Source organism: Papaver somniferum, chromosome 3, assembly GCF_003573695.1.
Source record: "Papaver somniferum cultivar HN1 chromosome 3, ASM357369v1, whole genome shotgun sequence".
Lineage (NCBI taxonomy): Eukaryota > Viridiplantae > Streptophyta > Magnoliopsida > Ranunculales > Papaveraceae > Papaver > Papaver somniferum.
The window spans coordinates 5180877-5199853 of record NC_039360.1 but is presented as its reverse complement, the minus strand read 5'-3'; the positions used below and the strand labels follow the sequence as shown (position 1 = coordinate 5199853).

The 18977-nt window shown below is 35.8% G+C and overlaps 1 protein-coding gene and 1 long non-coding RNA gene across 2 annotated transcripts; both read right to left on the bottom strand.

Moving 5' to 3' along the window:
- Positions 1-2055: 2055 nt before the first annotated feature.
- On the bottom strand, positions 2056-6680 carry LOC113355198 (phosphate transporter PHO1 homolog 1-like). Its single transcript, XM_026597986.1, has 11 exons — positions 6361-6680; positions 5881-6172; positions 5355-5769; positions 5209-5257; positions 5027-5098; positions 4517-4646; positions 3834-3954; positions 3439-3688; positions 3201-3305; positions 2492-3105; positions 2056-2401 (listed from the first exon to the last, which is right to left on the bottom strand). Exons 1-11 carry the CDS (start codon positions 6565-6567, stop codon positions 2311-2313), a joined length of 2346 nt encoding a protein of 781 aa, XP_026453771.1. The 5' UTR covers positions 6568-6680; the 3' UTR covers positions 2056-2310.
- Positions 6681-9395: 2715 nt separating this feature from the next.
- On the bottom strand, positions 9396-10306 carry LOC113360880. The gene is made up of 3 exons (XR_003364840.1): positions 10219-10306; positions 9683-9750; positions 9396-9567 (listed from the first exon to the last, which is right to left on the bottom strand). It is a non-coding gene; the product is annotated as an uncharacterized LOC113360880 (long non-coding RNA).
- Between the last annotated feature and the right edge of the window lie 8671 nt (positions 10307-18977).

The window sequence follows — 18977 nt, the reverse complement described above, 5'->3', positions numbered from 1 at the left end:
GGAAACCCCTTTCCCAAAACAGTCACGGCTAACTTAGGAAATAATTAGTCTTCAATTAACTAACAAGTATCATCTGCATATTGTAAGTGAGAAATCCTTATATTGTTGTTGATGGAGAATCCAGATATCATGTTTAATTGCATAGCTTGATTCATAAGTTTTGTGAAGATCTCAGCAACAAGAATGAATAAAAATGGAGAAAGAGAATCTCCTTGTCTCAACCTTTTTGGGGAATGAATCTCTCAGTTGCACAACCATTGATAAGAATTGAATGTTGAGATGATGTTACGCACCACATAATCCATTTGATCCATTTATGACCAAAACTTGAGTATTGAATAATCCTCTGAATTGTGTGCCAGCTTACATTGTCAAAAGCTTTTTGTATGTCCAGTTTGCAAATGATTCCAGGCAACTTGCTTTTCAGTCTTGAATCAATTAACTCACCTGCAATGAGAATTCCATCAAGTATTTCTTTATCTTTTATAAATGCCCCTTGATTTTCTGAGATTAATTGTGGGAGTACTGCTTTCAGCCTTTGGGTAAGAACTTTTGAAAGAAATTTATATACACTGCTCACCAGACTTATTGGTATGAAATCTTGAGGAGAACCAATTTGGTCTTTCTTAGGAATAAGACAAATGAAAGAGCAGTTTATTCTCCAGTCCGGCCTTTCTTTGCTGTGAAATTCCTTCATAACATCCATGAAATCTTTCTTGATTATCTCCCAAGCCATTTTGAAGAAATCCATGTTATAACCGTCTGGACCCGAAGACTTTGTTGGGCTTAAATTTCTTGATTACATACCAAACTTCATTTTCAGATATTTCCTTCTCCAAGTCAGTGCTTTCCTGTTCAGAGATTTTAGAAAACAATTCTTCATTTAATTGATGTCTTAAGGTATGTTCATCTTGAAACAATTTATAGAAGTATTTGGAGATTTCATATGATATATCTTGTTTACTGAAATTGTCTACCCCATCAATGATCAATTTCTGAATTGTGTTTCTTCTTCTTCTACCATTGGCTAGAGAATGGAAGAATTTGGTGTTGGCATCACCCTCTTTGAAGTGTTGTGTCTTAGACCTCACTAACCATTTTCTAGCATTCTCTTGATTGAGTTGTTTTAACTTGGCTCTGAGTTCAACTCTCTCACTGAATTGAGCATGAGAAAGTGCACCAAATTCTTCTATAGAGTTAAAAGAATCAATTTGAGTTGTTATGCTTCCATGAGCAGCTGTTGACATCCTTAAACACATGTTTATAAGAAGAAAGAGAACTCGAGGGAAGCAGAGCACGACGAATAACAGCTTTCAGCAGTACAGAAATCGCCATTACGACCAGTAACCTTGTAGGCTTCTAAGAAGATGGAGGAGACTGGAGAAAGGGTTGAAAGGATATTAATAAACTTATTACTCCCTCCGTTTCCAAAAGACAGTCCGATTTGACTTTGTCAAGATATTAAGGAGACTATGGTAGTTTACATTCCCACCCTTAGTTACTTGCCTAATTTATTTCAATAAATATGTTAGTAGTAAAAACTACCAAAAATTGTATTGGGATTGTAAATAGAAAAAAAAAAAAAACTAAAACATATCGTTTATAGAAACAATATCAATAAAGATGTATACTTATGCAGTATAACCTTAATAAAGAATTTAATTTGGAACCATACATATATTGTCTTCAAAAGTATATATTTTTTCCTTTAATTATACAGATTTCATTAATATTCTAGATTGGGTCTCATTAAAATAGAAATTATGAATATAAAAAACTTAAGGGTATGTTAGGAGTTTATTGGAAAAATATGACTATAAACAGAAGCTGAACACATTTTTGAAACATACCAAAATGGAATAGAGGATGGTCTTTCAGAAACAGAGGGAGTAGTTGTATAGGGAGTTTTTATAGCTTAGAGTCCTAGTTAAATATGGAAATATATAAACTAATCTTAAAAAAAGGAAACAAGTAGCAGAAGGAGCAGAATAGGAAGCCCTCAACACTGAATTAATTTTTATTTTATTAATGTTAATTTTCCCTTCAATGAAGGACTTTTTTTTTTTTTTTTTTGTATACATGTACACTATCAGTCTATCCCTGAAGATACCTGTAAGTAACTGCATCATCATCAACAACAACAACGATCGACGCCAATAACATGGTCAAATTGAAGACCTTTTTTTTTTGGTTATGTCAACTTGAATTATGGAGGCGAAAGTTTGTTCGATTCCTAACCAATATACGACGATTCGCATGATCAAGTTATCAGACTATTCGAATAGTAAAATGCGGGGTTGTTTGTCAATATCAATCCTGATCATCCACTTCATGGAAAGGTAGTGGTACAGACTTGACAGCTCTAAACTTCCCAGCATTATTCAGATGCTCATTCTCCAATCTGCGAAAAACCCAATAATCTGTTCATATTCCGAGTAGGTAAGGACGTATAAATTCTATTCTTATCATGAAAAATGAAGTGAAAATTTACCTGTAGAAGTTCCATTGACCACGTCGAATGACTTCAAGTGCAGCTAAAAAGAAACTCATTACTCTGACGTCGAGGCCTCCGAAGTTTGAATGAAGAACAGTTTGTAGCCAGGCCAGTCTAAGAACAAGATTCAGAACCATGGAGAAGTAGTAAATGGATTTTCGTCGTAGCATTAATTCGTTTCTTAGCCAAGGATTTTTGGAGCCAAACTGAAGTAAACCCCAGTCCTTGACGAAATCCCAGTACAACTGATAAACAGTTGCTGCACTTGACATGACAACAACTAATGCCAACCATCCCATGCTTTTCTCTTTCTCATAAGCAACTTTAGCACCGGCTGCTAGCATAGCCGAAACATATTTCCCTAAATTGATCAAATGACCTGTGTCTCCCTCGTCGAACCATCTCCTAGCACACTGCATTGCTCTCCAATAGTAAGGGAGAAATGACACGGCATAAGCGAGATCTCGGTAATTTTTGGTTCGCATGCAGAAGCCGTAATCTTGAGTTTGATAACTCCCCGTTATGTAGTAACATGCTACATACTCCAAGTTCCGAAGTGTTGGCACTTGACTACAAAGTTGATCAGCCATGAAGAAATCCAGCATGACCACCTGTTAAGGGCCGGGGCAAAGTAAGTTTTCTAGAGAATCCATAAATGTTAGTAAAAATCTGACACAAAGTTGGTTCTTTCTAGGATTGTGCATACCTTGTAAAGAGGAGTCAATACTATATTTCGTATCACCCTAAGGAAACGAACACGGCTTGATAGGTAAACAATGTTGAAAGGGCACATTAGCAGCAGCAAGAAGAGCTGCATACAATCAAATTTTATTTTGGAAATTAGCAATTTGCTTAATTTGTCAGGTCAACGTGAAATCGAATATATAAATGCATTTGTTATGCTGTTATAGTTTCAAAGTTACAACTTAAGATCAAAGAACTACCAGCACAAGAACTCCAGGAATCGCTCGAATGACACTTGATGAATACCCCTTTGCAATAAGGGATAGATGAACAAACATAATCCCTACAACTGCAGTCATTGATGTGGTACAGATCAAAAACACATCTCGGTACTTAAGATCCTTGGTTGCAGCTAATTCAAAGATGAAGCTATAGTTTATCCGCGTTTTTCTCCACATAAAGATGTTGCACCCATACAGAAAGAAGTGTAGAAACAGCAGGCTGAACATACTGCAAGCAACATTGCTCAAATGTTACAATCACAACATAATAAATAAAGTATATATGACCGAATACCATCTGGTATTAACAGGTACTCCCTCCGTTTCAGGAAAAATGTGATATTTTCACTTTTTAGGTAATGCGTGATTATTACCTTAGAACAGGATAGACAGTTTCCATGTAAACAGTGTCTGAACGTCGAGTATACATTCCAGCAATATGTGCCATGATGATGTATCCGGCAAATAGTGCAATGAAGCATCCGGTGAAGAGCCCTGATTATTGAAAATGGAAAAAGTTACAAAAAATATAGTATTTTTTTACGAAGCACATTAATTTTTTTTATTTTTTTTTGCTTCAAATTTCTGAAAATTATTTCTACATTCCGGTTGTCAAACATGCAACAGTGCAGCTATTATTGTCTCTGAATGCCTAAGTAAAAAAATGTTGTCCCTCCCTTCATTGAAAAGGTAACTTCTGTACGGTGTATGGCCTAATGGGATTTGTATGTTTAATTAAAGTGAGAAACTAAGGAACACAACCTTTATACTCCACTAAGACTGGAAACTACTTTTTTAGGCAATGGCCTATAATATATGCTCCCTATAAACAATATTATTATGTCTTTCACATATGATTTCCACTTAAAAGCAACGAGACTGGAGTGTCTTTAGAAGAAAAAACTATAATAATGAGACTAAGACTTTGAATTAGATTTATCCTATGAATTATTAAATCTAAAGTTAACCAATAAGAAATAAAGCCAAGTTTGCACGACAAAAAGTCTAGTAAGAAACTTGGCAGGAATTACTAGGAAAATTAAAGATGGTCACGTACCAATGAAGAAAGTCACCGTATGGGATTCTTTTCGATGACGAGGTTTTAGGTATTTCATAGCCTTTCTTCGATCATCGTCAGCAAAATGTTTTACAAAAAGCTCTTCAACTTCATCTGCCAACTTAACCACCTGTCATTGTTGAAACATAGTAAAAAAGTTATTGAGATGTCACGTGCACACTCGTTAGAGAATGCGTACAGAGTCAGACTCTTATGCAATTCAAGCTTCTATTTTCTTGCTTAAATTGGTATAGTCAGGCATGGATATCTAATTTCTAGATTCGCCTCATTTGATGGTGACTGACATGGGGGACAAGATGCGGAGGGGATACTAAAGATAATAAGATTAGACATTATTTCGTACCTCCTATAATCAAATATATGTCATCCCTATGAAATCATGAACTAGACATTTACTTTGTTTTTGTTTTTATCGGTAAAGAAGAAATATATTGATCAAAAGAAAGCTTACAAGAAGAAATATTTGGTTTTTGATGAGACATTATTTACCTTATCTGAGGTATTAAAATACGAATTCTCTACAACTTTAAGATAAATTGTTAGAGCTTGTTTTTCTGTCACCTGAAAACAACAAATAAAGAAATCTCAGTAATTTATCATATTATATAATCACACTGTATAGGCTTAAAAAAAAGTGTTCAATGAGTATCTCAGGGACACCCATTACTTACTTTGTCAAATTTCTTGAGTATCTTTACAAAAGCAAGCATGTTTAGGTTTCTGAAACACCAAATTACCAAAATATAAGAATTTATCCGCTAACATATTATCCTAGTGAATTTTGAGGGTTTAGGATTCAGGGTTCAGCTTATAGTACCTGTAAGTTTTGAGGTAACCAAGGCCTTTATAAAGCTCAACGAAAGCACCTCTGATCATTTTCTCTGCATGGTGAACTTTGGTCTTGTTCACTTGTACCTGCTTACTTCGTGCAGGGCTGCATTTCTTAGAGGGTACAACCAAATCTTCCCATACCAAATCACCAATTGCTGATAGAGTCCGAGTAGGTGTTGTCAGAGGAATGTTAATCCGTACATTTCTTCCCTGGCAATTAACCACATGACGGCCTGAAAGCGACCTGCTCGACTTACTGTCTTCTCTTTTGATCTTCATTGGTGTAGCAATTTCACCTGATTTTGCTGGTGACTCTGTTAACTGCTCTTCTTTTCTCTCCAGATCACTTCCAGCATCTTGGACCTCAACTTGGTGTAGTGTTCCCCGTATAGAATCTTCATCTATCATCAATGAAAAAAATAAAACGTTTAAACGAGGCGAATGAAATTCGTCGATAAGTTGATAAAGTACAATGTATGTACTATGAGACTCAGAAAGTAAATAATTATTACCACAGCAGGAGAGGGAAGCATCCTCTTTAATGTCCTGAGCAAAACCGGGTTGTCCTCGTTGCTGTTTAAGTTTTTGCTTAAGATTAACAAGAATCTCCATCTGTTTTTCCAACGAACCACCTCTTTCCATAAACTCTTTCTCCTTTGCTTTATAGAACTGATTAACTTTGTTAAGTTGATGATCTAAGCGTGAGAAAAACTCCTTAGCTGCATCAGTGTCCGCAAATTGTTCAAGCAGTTCGGTTTCGTATAGGTCTCCCTTACTCGCCGAAGAAGCCAGCCTCTTATGAACCTTGATAAATCCAAAAAAAATGTCACAATAAGTTCAACAGTACAAAAGCTTACAGTACAAAACAGAAGGCCTCTTGGGACGGTCTATACGCGTCCCAAACATCTAGAAAAGCTATTAGTGACGCTCCGGTAAGCGTCCCAAATAATTATAAGATGAATTTAGAGATAGAGCTAGGGAGGGTTATATACTTGTATGACTCCATGTTCTCTATGTTGATGACCAAATAAAGAGAGCTTCTTAAAAGGAGAAAAGAAAGAATTCTTTTGATTTTTATTTGTATTATCGTTGTTAAGATGAATTTTTTTGAGATCTTTCTTAAGGAAAGTGTAATCCACAAATGCTTCTTTCCATTCAGGTATGAGCTGACCTTCAAACTGCTTAGAGAACTTCACCATTTTTTTTCACTCTAAAACACTCTTTTGAATAATGTCTTCAACTATAGATGTTGAGTGTGGAACTAAGCAAGAGTTCAAATGTGGAAGGTGTTTTTGATTGAATTCCACGAGTATGTTATTTATGGGAGGGGCAAAGGGGAATCATGTCCACAGTTGCAGGTATATGATGCTTGACACGGCATAATAGAAAATATCCTTTACACTTGCAATTCCAGATCAGAAAAAAACTAATAATATCCATCCTGCTTTCACTTATACTCTTTTCTAGTGGTGTCTGAGTAGGACTTGCAATTTGTGTGCCTACTGCCATCCGTAATCTTTCCTTCTCTACCCATATCTTTTTCTTCAACACTTTCATAGATATCATCCATAAATGAAAAAGCCTACTAATCTTTTTCTAGTAGTATTATTCTCTAAACATTAACTTTGTGGTAGTTTATTTTTGGGATTAATCACAACCAAGTATCTGGTTAGGAATTAACTTCATTAATTAATTTGGAGTCTTCAGACCATACTTTCATTCAGAACTTCAGACCATACTTTCTCCCCATATATTTTTCTTTGCATGGGTTCCACTGTATAGTATAGTGGTAGTACCCATCCCTTCTTTCCACAGCTTATTTCACAGGCGGATTAACTGCATTGTATATGTTTCAGATACATTTATTTACGTTTGTGGGGTATTTAATCATCTATTCCCCGTGACGTGGCTCCGTCTGATACCCTAGATTTGGGAAGTCTTGAACCCTTTTGGACAGCGGTGGATTCATGGCCGAATGACATTGACCAGTGAGAAAATGATACGTTACAGGAGAAAGCATCGGGAGTTAACAGTGGGGGACATCTAATATTTTCGTCTTTTTTCCAGGGATAGGTGAGAGGCAAGGTGATCCGACTCTTACTAAGAAGGATTGAATTTCTCGTTTTCTCCAATCTCTTATGTACTAGATACATCCTAGGTTGAACTTTATTATTATGTTGGCGGTTAGATCAGCAATGAGGATAGTCCAGCCGATTGGATCAGAGTTTAGACACAACGAGGTTGGATTCCATGTTTTCTTAATCTCCTTTATAGATAAGAAAAGAAAAAAGAAAGCCTACTTTATTATTTTATTATTTTATAGTAGTATTATTCTTCTCTAAACATTAAAATTGTGGTAGTTTATGTTTGGGATTAATCGCAACTAAATATTTTGGTTGTGAATTAACTTCAGTAAATTTAGAATCTTCATACCATACTCTTGCTAAGGGTACCTAACTCTTACTGAGGAGGATTGAATTCCTCTTTTTCTCCAATCTCCTCTATAAATAGATCCGAGAATAAACTTTATTATCGCGTTGGATCAGCAATGAGGTTAATCCAGCTGGTTGCATCTGCTTAGGGAAATTAGACACATGTGAGGCAAATTGCGAACCTTCCTAGTTCCTATTAAAGGTTGGAGCCCTTTGTAACCATATCTTTTTCTTAGGCCATACTTTGATCCATAAAAGTAAAAGCCTACATTATTTTTTCTTTTCTAGTAGTATTATTCTCTTATGAACATAAAGGTTATTTGTGGGATTGGAATTAATCAAAGCCAAATATTGTAGTTATTAGGAATCAATTAATTTCAATAGTTGAGGCCAAACTTTTTGTATGCAATCTGGGCCAATTAAGTAGACGAACTCAAATTGTTTAATGCATATCACTTTGCTTTTGGGGATCAATTTTCTTTTCACTTGTTTATATTTTTGTTCATTTAATCTTTCATCCACAATTGCATACTTCAGGAGGAACTGTCAACCAGTGAGAACCAATTCAAGGAGGGCACTTGCCGCGTAAATTTACTAGTGTTACCTTTTTTGAAGAAATGAAATTAATCTATGCGAATCCGTGAAGATGCATAGATTCGACTTGACATACTATAGGTATTAGGTAATACTAGATTTTGTGCCCGTGCTACGCACCGGGCATTTTTAGCCTTGTGTGCGCGGGGCTTTGTCGTCGCGTGGCAATGCATTTCTGATTTGGTGTGCGTGGGATTTCGCCCTGCCTCATGACGATGCATTTTGATCTGGAGTGGCAAGGCAAATACATTGAATAGGTGAAGAATATGTGCAAATTATATTTATGTTTTTCTTTTACCGCGGGGCTTCGCCCGTCCCGTGGCGGTGTATTTTTGACTTGGCGTGCCCGGGGTTTCGACCGTTCGACTTGTCCAGTCGCGATGTATTTTTTATTTGGTGTGACGGGGAAAATACATTTTTAAATATGTGCATATGTTATTTATATATTTTTCTTTTATTTTCGCATAAAATATGTAGATCTTTTTGCCCCTTCATAATATAATAATATTAAATTTCCAAATTGAATTTGGACTTCTAAAGATGCAGTAAGTTAGATTTTTCTTTTAAATTTGAAATATTTCCTAAATATCTTTGTTAAGAGGTTTCATCTTTGATAGATGAGGATACTTGGGAGGACGTTTCACGGGGTACTCCAGTACCAAGTCCATTTTAAGCCCCTTATATAGAAGGGTAACCTGCTCTTATGCAGCCTTTCAATTTCCATAACCTGGCCATCGCACCAGTGATTTCCAATCTTTATCGAGCCAAAGACTCCAAGATATTTTCTAGAAAACCGCCAAGAAGATTCTCATTAACGCGCTACACAGTAAAATATTAAGCTCTTATGACTGCGGATTGTATTGTATCTGGAACACATTGGTTTGGGATGACTTGTATGTATTAATCTACTCATCACTTTTGACTTACATTGTTGTAATGAAATCATGTACTTGCTAAACATCGACATCAGACGAATGCCCTTTATGCAGTTTTAGTACATCAAGATATGCAATCACACAAAATTAACTATCATGCACAAAAGCAATATGAAGAAAACTTACTACCCAAATGATCCTTCACATACGTTCCAGTGATTATCAGCACCACAGATTCATTCCCACAGTTCTCCAGCATCTCATCCTTGACTATACGCATCAAATTGTCGCAGTTCCCCTAACATGCAAATAAAACCCGTCTTAATAGTCTACAAATAATCTCGAGTGAAAAATCGGACGCTGTATTTTACCTCTCATTATCAATTACTATCTCTCGCATAGGAAGATCATACCTTTTTTTTGCACTTTCAACTGATTTCGTGACAACATTTGTTAACACAGAATTAAGCCTTCCAATAAGCTGCAGAAATTACATAAGTGACGGTGAATGCTACATGATATGTACTATTTTTTTTATATAAAAATTCTTACTCGACGAACAAATAATTGATCAACTGACTTTAGAAGAATCCCAGGTTGAATTAAGCAAACCCTAATTGATAATGAGAATGGAACTTCGGTTCAATTTAATGAAGATAATCTCTGAATCTCCACAAAATCACAACAAAAACAAAACAAATTGAATCCAAAGAGAAATAAAAGAGTAAGTTGAACGTACACAGCAACACAGTGAACGAAACCAAACCAAAAAAAAAGAAAAACTTAAGATTTTTTGGTCGAATTCTTAGCAGTAGATAACACCCCTAAATCTTTCTCTTTTTCTGCAAGACCAACTTTCTTAAAATCCTTAGCAATTAGCATTGTTTTCTTTTGAATTATGCACAGTAATAACTGAGTACAACGATATAGAGAGACGAAGAGAAATTACCTTAAAAATTATAATTCGTTAACGGAAGGGAAGCACTATCAGAGAAAAGGCCGGCAATATAGAAAATATAACGAAATTGTCTGTGCCGTGAGATGACGGAATCGATGGCCGTAATTGTAACACTGCACAAACACCACTTTTTTGTGTCATTTTTTGACATATATATCCCTCACCTAAATTAAATTTCGTTGCCTTTTTTTTATTTGGTTTCCTATTCTTCGTAAACCAATCATACGTTGCCAAGTGTCCTCATCAAAACGCTCGTTTCACAAAACTCAAAAAAGATCTATTTCGACCAATAGAAAGTGAGAGTTTCCTCACCATTCAACGTGAAAGATTTATTTGTCTAGGCCTTTAAGTCTTTAGATTTGCCGAATTATCCATCACCTAGAAGCGGGCGTGCATAAATTCATCTGGTTCGTGCGTCACCCGTAAAATTCTATTCTTCAACTAGACACGCTAAAATATGTACTCATATTGGTATATTTTTCCCCTAAGAGAAAGACCTTTCTTGCTAGGGCAATAGCTGATGTTATTATATTCTTCAGATATGATGCTAGATTTTGGTTCTACATAATTAATGTCATGAACTATTAATATTAATGTACGATGCATCAATCAGAGATAAGAATATCCAATTTTATTTAAAAGAAAAAATAATAAACTCCATGTTGTACAAACTGTTGTATGCATGTACTGATAGGATTTTATTTTTTTCCGGAAAAGAGGCGAACCTCATTCAATATATTCATAACACCGATTTTGCAAATCAGAAACATTACAATAGTGACCTTTCAAGTTCATCATATATTCATTAGTTCCATCATATCTCCCCCAATTCTTGAACAATTCTAACCCTATAAACATAACTACCATTTCAGATTTCCAAGAGGACACAACCTCGACAAAGGGCCAAATTGATTTTCTACAAAATTAATTTGTGTGACTGCGTTAAGCAGTGACCGGATTAAAACCAACCCAAAGTTCTCAAGATCATGTACAATCAAGTAACATGATATGTTTTCTAAGTAACAGTAACTCCCTAAGTCTAAGTAACAGTAATTCCCTAGGTCTAAGTAACAGTAACAGTGTCTAATGTAACATAGGTCATCTAAATCGGTCTTTAGCGGTCTTAATCGGATCGAATCATACTGAATCGGATCGAGAGTCTTGGTAACAATGGTTGTAGTTGATGAAAAAATTGATGTCCTTGATCTTTTTTTTGTTGTTTTTGTTTCCTTAAAAAGATTTGCTATAAGGAGGAAGAAAATATCTTATGGGAGGAAGCTTTTCCTGAATAAACCGATGTGGACTATTGGATGTATAGTTGCAGGAAATCCTACAATACACCCCTAGTATGATTTTATCGTTGATCAGCCTATTTTTAGGTTTACACTCTTAATTTTATTGATTAATTTCTGGATATTCTTACAAGAAAAATAAAGAAATCAAGAATGATCTCTGCTCTCAACTTTCTCTCTCCTATTTACTTATTTCTCACTCAAAAAAGATCTCTCCCTCCTTTACAACTCGAATGACTATTTATAAGGGAAATACATAGTGGATGACAACTAATCTATCCTTTATTTTCGGATATGGTTTGCGAAATTCTCGCAACCTTACAAATGTTGACTTCGCAAGCTTTCTAATTTTCGCAAGGCTATCACACCTTTCTCATGATTCTTGCTGATATCGTTTCTGAAATTGCTTTGCGACACTTTTGTGCAATACCATTGTTAACTTCGCTGAGACATAAATGTTACGAGATTCTGATCCTACATCTTGCCTCTTCTCATATCTTCTCTGCAAAGTAGAGAATGATGTGAGAAATGCCGCAACCGCTTATTTTCTCATATTCTGCATTTATCACACGTATTCTTTCTTCCATTTATTTCTCGACATGTATTTTGTAACCGTTACTTTTAAACCGCTTAAATCTTTCCGTATTAACCACGTTTATTTTCTCGAGGAAAAATTCCCTCTCTATATATTTCTTTTCATCCTCTTCCTCTTTCTTTTTATTCTCTCTGCAACTTCATCGTTCTTCTGCAAACTCCATCGTTGCAACTTTCTTTCTTCTTCAATCCTTTTAAATTCTTCTTTATCTTCAAATTAGATCTTCATAGTTCGTGATCTTCTTCAAGATAATTTCCCTACTATCATCTTTCATGGATTCATCAAGGTTAGTATTCTTTTTTCTTCCTTATAAATTTTGTTGAAATTGATATATTTGAAATTGATCTTGTTTATTGCCTTATATGATGTTGTTTATGTGATTCCCATACTCTTGTTATTTCAGCAAAAGCGGCTCCAACACCAAATTTTCAGTTCAGAATCCTAATAATCCCAAATCACAGCACAAAGTTGTTGTTCATAAAAGGAAGTCTGCGAATGAGAAGGTAGTAGGAAACACTATCTTTCTCTAATAACAATATTGTTGCCTCTGTTTCTTATCTAGATTGTAATTCACAGGGTGATAAAGATCTTCATAGACCTCACAAGAAATCTCGCCACCTCAAGGTTATTCCAACTACTGTTCCCTTCCATCTACTCATTTCTTCCAAATCTCCTGCGACATCTTCGCAAGATAAACCTTTATCTCCAATTCATGAAGACGCTGCCTCTGACTTCATTTCTTCCAAATCTCCTGCGATATATTCGCAAGATAAACCTTTATCTCCAACTCGCGAGAATGCTGCCTCTGATTTCATTTCTCCAGTTGATCTTCCTATGACTGAAACTCCCCTTATGGTTCCTTATGCGAATGAAGCCTCTTCTCTTCCCATTGAGAATGTTTCTCAACTTTCTGTCTCTACCAGTTCTCTTCCTAAGTCTCCTCCTTTGTCGAAAGAGAGCGTGGAAGGGATAAATATTGCTTTCAAGGTTTTATCTGAGATTCTAGATGATGGCAAGAAGTCTTCCACTGATCCCATCAAGTCTAATGTTTGCAAAATTCTGAGCAAGCATTTGGGTTCTGACAAAGCTGCTTCGTAGACAACTTTAGAAAAACAATGTAATGCTCTTCGTCTTGAAAATCAGAAACTTCCGAACGTTTTGCTGGATCGTGATAATCTTCGCAAGAAGAATGATGAGTTAAGAGGTATGATTTCCTCATCTATGTCTTTAATTTGCTTTTTCGATGGTTTTATCCTTCCCCCGCTTAATTATCCTTCAAATCCCTCTTTCGCATGTTAAGCATTAAATCAGAAACGAGTAATGGAGAGATATCAAATTGAATCTGCTGTTGAAGAAGCCCGCATTGATAAAGAAGTCTTAATGGATCAATATAACCAATTAGATAATCTCTATTCATATTCTCTTGATCAAATAAACAACCTTACCAATGGAAATACCCAATTAGTTAAAAAATAAGATCTATTAAGTAATGAAGTATCTCGTCTTTCTTATTCTTTAACCAAAGCTAATTTAGGGATGGAAACTTTATCAGATGAGAATAAAACCTTGTCTCAAGAGAAGCGAGTTTATTTAAACAAGATGGCGATGTCTTCGCAACAACTTAATATTCTCCAAAAAGTATGTGCTGACCAAGAAAAATCTCTTCGCTCTTTAAGAAATGAACTTAAAGAAGTAACAGAATCATCTATCACTGAAAGAGATTCACTCATTCAAGGTATAATAGCTTTAAGTGTGAAGGCAAATCAGCTTAAAGATCAATATTCCAAATTAGAAGAATCTTATCTTCTCTTGCGAAGAAAAATGGCTTCCTTGTTTCCAAAGAGAAAAATCTTCAGTATCGACTTAAAGGTTTAGTTGGAGATAAATTTGATGACGCAATGGATCATTGGGAGAATAGTTGTCTATCCTTGGTTCAACATCTTATTTCGCAAAAGGAAGGTAGTCATAATAGTTTGACTGCCTTAATTATCTTTTCTTTGTCATATCTCTCTGAATTCCTTATCTTAATAAAAATTTGTATTCTATTTTTCGCAGAGTCTGAGAAGAATCTTCATTCTTCTATTTCTGATTTGGAGGCTAAATATGCTAAAACTCGCAAGGAGAATGCATTACTTGTCTCTACTCTTACTGGTTCTCGCGACCGGCAGAAAGAAGACTTGATTATCTTGCTTAATTTAAGGATATTCAAGATAGGAATCATCAAAGAGCACTTCTTCGCCAAGTTCATCTCCGGGCTGAAGTCCTTGTAAACGACATTTTATTGTCCAAATCTCTTCCTCCTACAACAATTGATCCTTTAGAAGTAGATGATGATGAAGTTCGTCGTCCTGCTGATAGTGATTATGATTATGAAAGCGGTGCAGAGGATAATTTCCCGGAAGATGAAGAAGAAGTTCCTTCTAAAGAAGTATCTGCTGGTGTTAATCAGAATGAGAAAGAAATTTCTCCTGAAGAAGTAGTTGCTGGCGATACTCAAGATCCTAATCAAGTAATTTCTGGTGATAATCAAAATGCTAGTCATGACAAAGATCAAATCCGAAATGAGGGAGAAGCTTGCGAGAATGTTGGCGAAGAACTTCTGTCATCTCCTGCTACTGATATTGATATTGAAGCTTGAGCTTCTTTTCTAGCTTTGTTTTCTTGAGTTGTCTTATTTTTCAATAGACTTTGGAGTCAACTATTTCTTTTAATATTTTGTTGATAAGAAAGATAATGCTTCTTGTATATCGATTCCCATACTTGCCTCTCATTATCTTTCTTGCGAAAAATAATCTGTTATAAATTCTTATAATTAGTTTGTTTTATTATATGGTCTTATTTTGCCTTCCTAATTATATGTTTTATAATGCCATATCTTGTCATTGCGACAAAATCGCAGGACGTCCTTGCACTTTCATACAAAAACCCATTGATCTTGTCTTAACTTTTTCTTTTATATTATGTCCTCTTCAGGAATTTTGCGACAATATGACAGGTTTAAATATTCTTGCGAATATAAAGCCCCATGACATTGCCGTCGTGCGATGAAATCGCAGGACGTCTTCGTACTATCATGCGAAAACCCATTGATCTCATCTTAACTTTTTCTTTTGTATTATTTCCTCTTCAGTAATGTTGCACAAATATGAAAAGCCTTAATTATCCTTGCAAATAATAAGCCCCATGACATTTGCGTCTTAAGACACTTATCAGCTTCCTAATGGAGGGTGCCGCCCTTATCTTCCCCCTGGTTGCCCCTTCAAGGAGGCGTACTTCTACCATACAAGGTTAGATCCTCCCATCCAGTCTTAACAACAACCAGTTGTTTTCGCAGCCTCTTATCCCTTTTACCTATAGGGCTCATGGTTACGAGACTGCACCCTAAGTGGGGTTTTCTTCAGGCCGAGTGCAGTATAAGCCAAGACTTGTCAAGAATCGCAAGGACGCTTAAAACTCCCTCGGCACTCTTGACTCCACTGTGTACCTCGGCGCCTTGATCAGATCTGCACTCCTTAGGAGAGTCCTTATTACCTTAGTCTCCCAACCTAAGTCATATTCTTAAGTTGAGAATCCAAGGTGCCTCTCCCGGATGGGTTTTATTGACCCCAAATCTCCATGACTCAGGTTCCGGTAGAGGTATAGCCTTTCCCTGAGTCATGTAACAGGTACCCCCTAATATGACCTACTTTAGGTCTTACATTTTCCTCTTGCGAAATTTTATTCAAGAACTAGGGTGTACGCCATAAAGGTTCGCCCCTTTCTTTTATGTCATTGTTTTCTGCGAAAATTTCGCACATCATGATCTTGTTTTGTCACGAATAACCCTGCAATTATTCTTTCAAAATTCATAACTTCTCAAAGCTTCTTACGGATAATATCTTTTCAAGCACAATCTGTTCCATGGTCTATCTAATCTATGACCAACATCTTTTCCGTCTGGGTCCATTAATCTATAAGCTCCTGTTCCAACTATCTCCTTTATGATGTAAGGTCCATCCCATTTTTTCGCTAATTTTCCACCATTTTCTCGCTGATATATTGGTATTTCTCGCAGAACTAAATCTCTTGGTTGAAATTCACGTATCTTGACACGTTTATTATATTCTCGAGCCAATCTTCACTGATAATTCTCCATATGTTGTAAAGCTTTTTCTCTTTTTTCTTCTAATTCATCAAGTTTGTTTAGAATTAAACCCGCACTAAGATTTTTCTTCCAGGCTTCTCTTTTTGTTGTCGGAATAACAACTTCTGTTGGTAACACCGCTTAAACTCCATATGTTAAACAAAAAGGTACATTCCAGTAGCTTCTCTTTTAGTTGTATTATAAGCCCATACTGCATTATGTACTTGTTCACACCATGATCTGTGATGTCCTTCTAATTTCTTCTTTAATATATCTGCAATTGTTTTATTTGTTGCTTCTACTTGCCCATTAGCTTATGGATATAAAGGAGTGGACTTTCCACATTTTATCTTGAATGCATTGAGTAACATTTCTATGTTCTGCCCCTCAAACTGTTTCTCATTATCGGATACCAACTGTGCAGGAATTCCAAATCTGCAAATGATATTTTCGAATATGAATGTAAAGATATCTTTGTCGCGAATATGTTGTACTGCCTTCACTTTTGTCCATTTTGTGAAATAATATGTTGCGACTATTAAGTATCTTCTTTGTCCAGTTCCTGGTAAAAATGGCCCCACAATATCTAAGCCCCATTTTCCAAAGGGCCACACACTGGTTGAAGATGACAATGGTGCTCCTGGTGCATGTATGTTCTTTCCATACCGCTGAAAATCTTCGCAACGTCTTGATATTTGTTTTGCATCTTCATGCATATATGGCCAGTAATAACCTTGCATTTTTGCTCTATGTGCCAAAGATCTTCCTCCACTATGATTACCAGCGTCTCCACTATGTAACATTTTCAGCACCTTTTCTCCTTCCTCTCGTGTCAAACATCTGAGTGATGGTCCACTAAAATATTTTCGGTATAACAACCCATCTCTTAATTCATAATTCGTTGCTCGGCTATTTAACTTGTGTGTTTCCAATCTATTTCTTGGTGTTTCTCCTTTCGCCAAATATGCGTGAAGCTCCATTCTCCAGTCTGCGACATTATTTATTTGTTCTTCTTTTTCATTATCTATGACCATCACATCCACATATTCCTCTTCTTTATGACTGATGGTGACAGAAGTTTTTGTATTTTTATGCATCTCACAGTTGGATCTGTCATCATACTTGAGATGAAAGCAAAAGCGTCTGCGAGTCTATTATCCTTTCTTGAAATGTGCCTCCATTTTATTTTTGGGATTTTCGCTGACAATTCCTCAACCAACTAGCTGCGAATCACTAGTGATCCTGGGGTTTTCTAGTTTCATTTCTATTGCGAATTTTAATGCATGTACCGCAACTTCATATTCTGTTTTATTATTAGTGGATTTAAATTCCAACCTGAATGAAAAAGACATCTTTATTCCTTCTGGCGAAATTAAAACAATTCCAACTCCATTTCCTTCTCCATTTGATGATCCATCTACCAGTATTTCCCATCTATTTGGTTCTGTTAATAAATATTTTGGATCTCCATGTTCGTCTTCTACATCCATCATTTCTTCTACTGCTTCATCTTCTTCTAAAGGAAATTCTGCCAAGAAATCCGCAACAACTTGTTATTTTGGTGAAGATAAAACTTCATATTTAATATCAAAATGGCCTACTTGTGCATTCCATCTCTCTACCCTTCCTGATCTTTTGGAATTCTTCATCACTGATTCAATTGGTACTTTTGTTAATACCTTTATCTTGTGTGCTTGAAAATATATGCGGAGTTTAAATGATGCATAAACTAATGCTAAGATCAACTTTTCAATTTTTGAGTAATTCTTCTCTGCGGTATTAAAAGTTTTGCTAACGTAATAAATGGGTTTCTCCACTCCTGCGTCTACTCGCAATAATACAACACTTAATGCATGCGACGTTGTCGCAAGTTAAATCAATAATTTTTCTCCTAGTTTTGCCTTTTGTAAGATAGTTGTATTCATAAGATGTTCTTTGATTCCTTGAAAAGCCTTTTCACATTCATCACTCCATTTAAATTTCGCACCCTTCTTGAGTATATCGAAAAAATATTTGCATTTGTCTGATGATTGCGAAATGAATCTCCCCAGCGAAGCTAGAAGCCCATTCAACTTCTGTATATCTTTTATTTTTGCTGGTGTTGGCATGTCACGAACTGCTTGCACTTTTTCCGGATCAACCTGTATTCCTTCCTTTGATACAATGTAGCCTAAAATTTTTCCTGATGCAACTCCAATAGTACACTTCTCGGGATTCAATTTAATGTTATACTGCCGCATTTGTTCAAAAATCTCCTTCAACTCTTGTACATGGTCTTTATATTCCTTACTCTTTACCAACATGTCATCCACGTATACTTCTAATTTTTTGTGTATCCATTTTGCGAACACCTTCTCTACCATTCTTTGATATGTTGCTCCCGCATTTCGCAAACCAAACGGCATTTTCGTATAACAATATAAACCTCTAGGAGCAAAGAAAGCAGTATGTTCTTGATCTTCTTCAGCGAGAGAAATTTGGTTATACCCTTTGTACCCATCTAGAGATGATACCCTATCATTTCCTGCTGCAGATTCCACCATTTGAGGAATATCGGGTAACATAAAACTATATTTAGGGCAAGCTTTGTTCAAATCAGTGAAATCTATGCAAATCCTGATTCCCTTGTTTTTCTTTAGGACAATGACCATATTTGCTATCCATTCTGGGTATTTAGCTTCTCTTATAATTCCTGCCTCCAGCATTTTCTGTAATTCTTCTTCTATTTGGGAATGGTAAG

What these genes read in the sequence shown, in the direction of transcription:
- LOC113355198 (XM_026597986.1), bottom strand. Translation starts at nt 6,567, where the DNA reads ATGGTGAAGTTCTCTAAGCAGTTTGAAGGTCAGCTCATACCTGAATGG. An exon ending in TACTCAAGAAATTTGACAAA is followed by an intron (nt 5,099 to 5,208) that starts GTAAGTAATGGG and finishes TGTTGTTTTCAG; the next exon opens with GTGACAGAAAAACAAGCTCT. An exon ending in TATTGACTCCTCTTTACAAG is followed by an intron (nt 3,106 to 3,200) that starts GTATGCACAATC and finishes GGCCCTTAACAG; the next exon opens with GTGGTCATGCTGGATTTCTT.